Here is a 6,306-nt window from a genome sequence, read left to right as displayed (position 1 = left end):
CCTACGTTCCGACTTAAGAGTTAGCATGGACTGTGTGGTGCGTTTAGATTCACGTTTTCTTTTTTACGACACAGAAAACGGCTTGCAAGGTGCTGTAAAATCTACAGACGCTACTAATTAGGTCTCACTGCACCATTAAAACAGACTGCACGCTCGTCAGCGAGGAGTCGAACGAGAACCGCCAACAAAGCCGTTCGTCCTCCTGAGCATATGGAAACCTAATGAGAGCGTGTCCGGTGTATGAGAGCAAGTAGGTGCGAGTGAGTGAGTGTTAATGAGTTTTGAATGGTTCAGTGCAAAATAATGAGTGCTTGTATTGTAATTAGTGGAACAGACATGCTTTGGTCAGGACCGGGCCACTACACACCCCACACACACACACACACACACACACACACACACACACACACACACAGTACATTCCTTTCAGAACTACTGTCTCCTTCCCTGATTCTGGACCACCTCGGACTCTGGGGGACGTCATTAATATCGCCATATATATGAATAATTGGGCCATTCCGTTTTCCACTAGAGGTTCTGTACTGTAATTCATCTCGGTGCTTACTTCAGCGATTCTTATTCACAAGCGAAAACTGTAACCACATTCCACTATAGTATTTTCCCCAAAAGTACTACCTCTTCTCTTTTTTGAGGCGCTGTAGATAAATGAAGTTGCAAAGACAGACTCTGTTGCCACCGTGTGGTTCATCAGGATATTGCATAGCAGGGTTTCTGCAGGCTTCACCAAGTCATATTTAGGACTTTTTAAGACCTTTAGGAATAAAAATGAAGACTTATATCACACAATCAAAAATACGCACACAAATACGCTGTTAGAAACTGGCCCTAACCGAGGCCTAAATTAATTTTTTTCAAGCCGAGAACCCCAACTTGCACTTCCACATCCCTGAAAAAATAAAATCCGCTTTACTTCTGTGGTACGATCTGAGAGAAATTCGCTCCAATAACAGAAATGTAACATTCCCAATGAAATTAATAAATGACCTATCTATCTATCTATCTATCTATCTATCTATCTATCTATCTATCTATCTATCTAGGCAACAACATCGAATTTTTAACTTTTTAAGACCCAGCGCAAACCCTGTACAAGCCTAAAGCATTAAGATTGCTCTATTTACAGAAGCGTTATTCTAATCCGTTCTTTATCCACACTGAGGACGAAGAAGGAGTCAGCAGTAAATAAGATTCCCCCTGACATACTGTGACACATGTTCCTTTTGTTTACATGCAACAAACTTGGACACACAAATTGGACAGTGAATGGGTGGAAGAACGTTGTTTTAAAGATGGTTTGGGTTGAAGACTTATTTCGGAAAGTGAAAGGAATCCTGAACCAACATGGCAACCATTCCATACGTCAACATACACCATGCCTCGACTCATTAAAACCGAGTTCACCATACAACAAGACGATGAACCGAAGCGTACGTTTAAGTTCTGTAAGCTTTATTTAGAGAGCAAACTTAGTCGTCTGGAGTGTTATCTATCATGGAATGGCCTGTCGGGTCACCGCACCAAATCCTATTGAACTGCTCTGGTATGAACTGGATCACAAGGTTAGGAAGAAATCTCCAATTAGTGAAAATGGTTCTTGGAAAAACTGTTTCCTCAATCTATGACATGAAGAGAATAGACTATTGGATAATAGTTAAATACATATTCATGAAATAAATAAATAAATAAAACGTAATCAGTGATTTTGATTACGTTGATTAAAGCTCCCCTGACAGCAGATAAAGCTAACCACTGGTTGATATAATTGATGTGTTTCTAGCATGCTTTACTGCTGCCCCACATGTAGTGAATTTCATATAACAGACATTCAGACACCAGACATGCCTCAGTTTAATAACTATATTTGGCACAAGTGAGAAATTTGTGTATATTTTTCACTGTTCCTTTAAAAGAAAAACCCCGGTGAACCCTGGGAACGAAAGCATGCCTGGATGCATTCATTCTCCAGCTGAACGCTCACCCGTGACCCCTCCAAAAGCTCCGTAGGTCATGTTGCAGGCCGTCCTCTGCAGGTTGTGCTCGTAAACAAGTCGGAGTTGGTACTGATCCCCATGTTCCACGTTTCCAGCAGTACCTGAAAAACAGCGTTGAGAAAGAACATCATATTACTGCGATATTACTCCATAAAAATACAAAGCTTATGTTTTAATAGCACAGTGTTTTTAATTCTCAAATCTTATTGGTCGGATGGTGTTCTGTGATCTACCAAAGGTTTACGCGATACATTTTCGAATCGTTTCGAAACTATTTAGAGGAACTGTTGGTATATTGCCACAAAATCTAGAACAAATAATAAATGTATTAGAAATTGTTATTATATAAAAAAAAACTTGACACGGTGAAGTTTTCTGTAAATTGTCCCATTGCAGCCCAAAGACAGAAAAAAAAAACAGAAGAAACTATTTAGAGCTGCTGTAACGCAGGTGAAATGGAAACTTCTTTGTCTCGAGGATGTTTTACAACATTAAATGTAACTATAAATAAATAAAAAAACTTAATTGCCATTTTTGATAAATAAATGACTGTTGTATAAGAGGAATATTACATTTTAAGGTGTCGCTATAGAAAAATTCTATATATTTTATTATTTTCCCGTAACAGCCTATAAAATATTTTATAGGCTGTTACGGGAAAATAATAAAATATATAGAATTTAGTAGTCAAATGATACATCGGTTTTGTTGAATAATCAGCACCACTAGTAGATTGCTGGCTATCAGCAAAAATCCATACCAATAGTTTTTCCGGTTTCCGGTCCATTGTCATTATGAGAGCGGCCTCTAGGGGCGAATAATAATAATAATAATAATAATAATAATAATAATAATAATCTTTATTTTATTGAGGTTTTAAAAGTTACATCTCAAAGCACTTTCCAAGGATAAAAAAAAAAAATACAAATCAAATTATAATAATAACAAAAGTAATAATAAAATAAGTCAATAAATATCGTAAAATACTACAAAACAAAAGATCACATAAAAGCTATCCTGGAAAAGTAAGTTTTAAATGCAGATTTAAATTCTATATTTATTATATTCAAAATGTATTAATAATATGATATATTTTTTTTAATTTATTCATATTTATTTCATTTAGCTAATTTTTATGTATGCAGTAGTTGTTGTTTTTTTGTTCGATGTTATAAAGCTCAATACTATTTCAAATGAAGTGTTATCATTTTTTTATCCAGTATCAATTTAGAACCGATTAATCAGTTGATTGATCGGTAATCGGCAAGTATGATCCAACCAAGTTATCGGTTTCAGTAAAATCCACTATTGATCGAACTTTAGTGTCCTTCATGTCAGATTTCTAAACTTGAGGCTTAACATACAGAACACTGCCTCTTCACAGGACAGTAAACTAACCTGAAACAGCATAGATGGACAGTTTTCTGGGATGCAACACTGCTAAATGAAGAAGCTCTGAGCACCTGGGAACACAGGAACAGAGATCAATGGTCAATCATTCAGTCTACATTTTTCCTAACATCAAGTCTGCAAAATTAGAGGATTAAAAGTTCCCGGCAGTATAAATGCTGGAAACGCTCCACACGCCGATGTTCCAAAATCTGCAAGAAACCCTCCCCAGTGCAAAAGAACTGAAACAAAATCTTCTCTGGTGTGTTCGATTTGAGGTTTCGCCTGACAAGCTGTCAGGTCTTTCAACCACGAGACACTGTTTGGGGGGAAAAAAGTGAAATGGGACTTATAATGTGGGCCCAAACCACAGCAGTAACTCTGTGCCAAAATATATACAAATACTTTCACTAGACTCTACCTCCTGTACGTAGCGAAACCAATGATTAGAGATCAAATCAGGTAATAGGTTTTAAAAGAGAGTCTTGAAGCACAAAACATCCACATGTCTGAGAGAAACCCAACACTTAAAGACCTACAGAGAAGAATAAAGAAACTTTCAAAGTTAGGAGACGCCTATCGATTTTGTTTTTATTGAGAGAAACATGCATGTTCCTTTTGTTTCAATGCAACGAGGTTACTTTACTTTTTACTTTGACTAAACAAATATATAAAATGTTCAGATAGTCCACTTTATTTTCATTAAAAAAAACTCTCTCTCTGCATCTGGACTGAAACATTTATCTGTACATTTCACTTCATCCCAGAGCAGTTCGATAGGATTTGGTGCGGTGACCCGGGAGCCCATTCCATTAGAAATAACACTCTAGACAACTGTTTACTCTATGAATAACAATTACAGAGTTTTTGGACGTGCGCTTCAAGTTTTCATCGTCTTGTTGTATGGTTATGTCTGTTCCAATGAGTCCAGACAGAACTGCACAATGTTGTAGTATAGAATGGGAGCCATGTTGGTTTAGGATTCCTTCCGCTTTCCGGAATGAGTCTCCAACCTTTCCTGCTCCAAAACAACCCCAATCCATTAAGCTTCCACCCTCATGTGTGACTATGCTTGTGCGAGGGTCTGATCTTCTTTCCTGTTCTCCATTTTAAATGTTAGAGCCAAAAATGTCAAGATTTGGACTCAACTATCCACAGAAATTACTTCCAGTCATTCATCATCCAATTCTTGTGTCTTTTTGCCTGTTATAAATTTGCGGTACTAGAAAACTATCAAACTGGAAGTCAATATTATAATAATAAAAAAAAGTCTATATTGTATTATATATTATACAAATGTACAAACCTGTGAAATCCTATTCATTTGGTTTATGATTAAAACAGCCCCATTGTGCATGTGGATCCTTTATAACGCAAAAAAATACTGCGAAACGCAATAAACGTTCCAAAGCACAGCATGAATGCAAAATTATTCTGTACAGAGCGTGAATGAAAACGTTCTGTGTATTTAAATGACTTTAGTGTGAGACGTGTGAAAACATCAATTTGAAAACCTTTCTGAGGAAAAATACAGCTGACAGATAACATTCACCCCCTGGAACATACTACTGTGCCTCCATTTTTAGTCTTGTATCATCTCGAAACCTGGTAACTACATGCGCTTCTCTCGTGGCCGAGTTTATTGGATCACTCATCACACCAGTCCGAACAAATGATGACTTACGAGACAAACTTGCCCACTTCCACCTGGATGATGGGATCTCGCAGTTGGACCTCCAGCAGCTGGGCGTCCGCTCCACTCTGCTCGCCCGGCCGGGTGATGTGGGGGGCAAAAATCCGCAGCATTCCCATGTAGCTGCCCACCACCACCTTATCTATAGAAACATCCATAGAACAAAGGTTTACATTTCTATATATGACATTTGGCAGACGGCCTTTTCCAGAGCGATATTTCCTTCTTTCATACAACTGAGCTTGGACAACTGAGAACTGGACATCACTGGAAGACGGGAAGATTAGGAAGACCTTTGACAAGCTCAACCCCCAAAAACGTCGAAACCATTCAGCAACTTGTGCATGATGATGGTCGGAGAACGATCCACATGACCTCACTTCGGCACCCTCGCCAGATCCGGCTGAAATTTTTTTCACTATTTTGAAGCTGATATTGTGTAAACATAGATGAATAAAGTACCTTCTTGTTAACAGGGCTAACTTTTTAATACCACCTCGCACGCATCTTTAATACATCTTATCATTGGCTATGCATCAAGATGCAAATCGCATCCCTACACATTACTGTGTCATCAAGGTCATCAAAGTTGCACTATTATTACCCGACTTCTTGAAAACCTGAAAGCGTTTTATTTCATGTAATAAAAATCTATTAAATGTTTCCTTTGACGTAAATCGATCAGACATGTTGATTCTGGACGGCGGCTCACCGTATCCACTTCCGCTGTTGTCCACATCCCCGACACAAAGGCAGCCCTGGTCAAACTCCTCCCCCTTGCCCAGCACGGCCGACCACCACTCCCGAGCCTTAAACAGAGACATCTCACTGCTGTGGGAGAGGACAAACAAAAACAGTTCGGATTGTACACATTGTGTATATGCATCCCCCCCTAAACATTCCACATCTGGAATAGAAGATCCAATCCGGTCTTTTTCTATAACAGCAGCTCTGACAGTCACATCACAAATTTAAAGTTATCATTTACTGATTTTAAGAATATTAAACATATAAATGTATAAATTAACAGATTAAAATAAACTGTCAAAATGTATTGTATGGTTGGAAAAGCAGGTTGGCATAAAAAAAAAAAAAAAAACCCCACAATATCCTTATATTGTGAAATAATTATCTGGAAGGTAGCAGCAAATCGGCTTCTCGTCAGGTTTCCCGATTGATTGATTGATTGTTTTCCTTGAACTGCTAAACCTC

The 6,306-nt window shown here is 38.1% G+C and overlaps 1 protein-coding gene across 6 annotated transcripts in view; it reads right to left on the bottom strand.

Moving 5' to 3' along the window:
- The window catches only part of bbs9 (Bardet-Biedl syndrome 9), a 123,510-nt gene that overhangs the window by 116,112 nt on the left and 1,092 nt on the right, over positions 1 to 6,306 (bottom strand). For 5 of the 6 annotated variants that reach the window (XM_046876167.1, XM_046876165.1, XM_046876166.1 and 2 more), the window contains exons 2-5: positions 5,807 to 5,925; positions 5,086 to 5,236; positions 3,411 to 3,475; positions 2,000 to 2,113 (exon numbers count right to left, since the gene is read on the bottom strand). In XM_046876167.1, coding sequence (XP_046732123.1) covers positions 2,000 to 2,113; positions 3,411 to 3,475; positions 5,086 to 5,236; positions 5,807 to 5,918 — 442 coding nt within the window. In that variant the 5' untranslated portion in view covers positions 5,919 to 5,925. Of the gene's footprint in view, positions 1 to 636; positions 773 to 1,999; positions 2,114 to 3,410; positions 3,476 to 5,085; positions 5,237 to 5,806; positions 5,926 to 6,306 lie in introns of those variants that run through there. The other variant, XM_046876168.1, reaches the window with a different exon arrangement.

This window comes from Silurus meridionalis, chromosome 20, assembly GCF_014805685.1.
Source record: "Silurus meridionalis isolate SWU-2019-XX chromosome 20, ASM1480568v1, whole genome shotgun sequence".
In the NCBI taxonomy this organism is placed as follows: domain Eukaryota; kingdom Metazoa; phylum Chordata; class Actinopteri; order Siluriformes; family Siluridae; genus Silurus; species Silurus meridionalis.
Note: the sequence above shows the minus strand (reverse complement) of the source record. Positions and strands in the feature narration are given on the sequence as shown.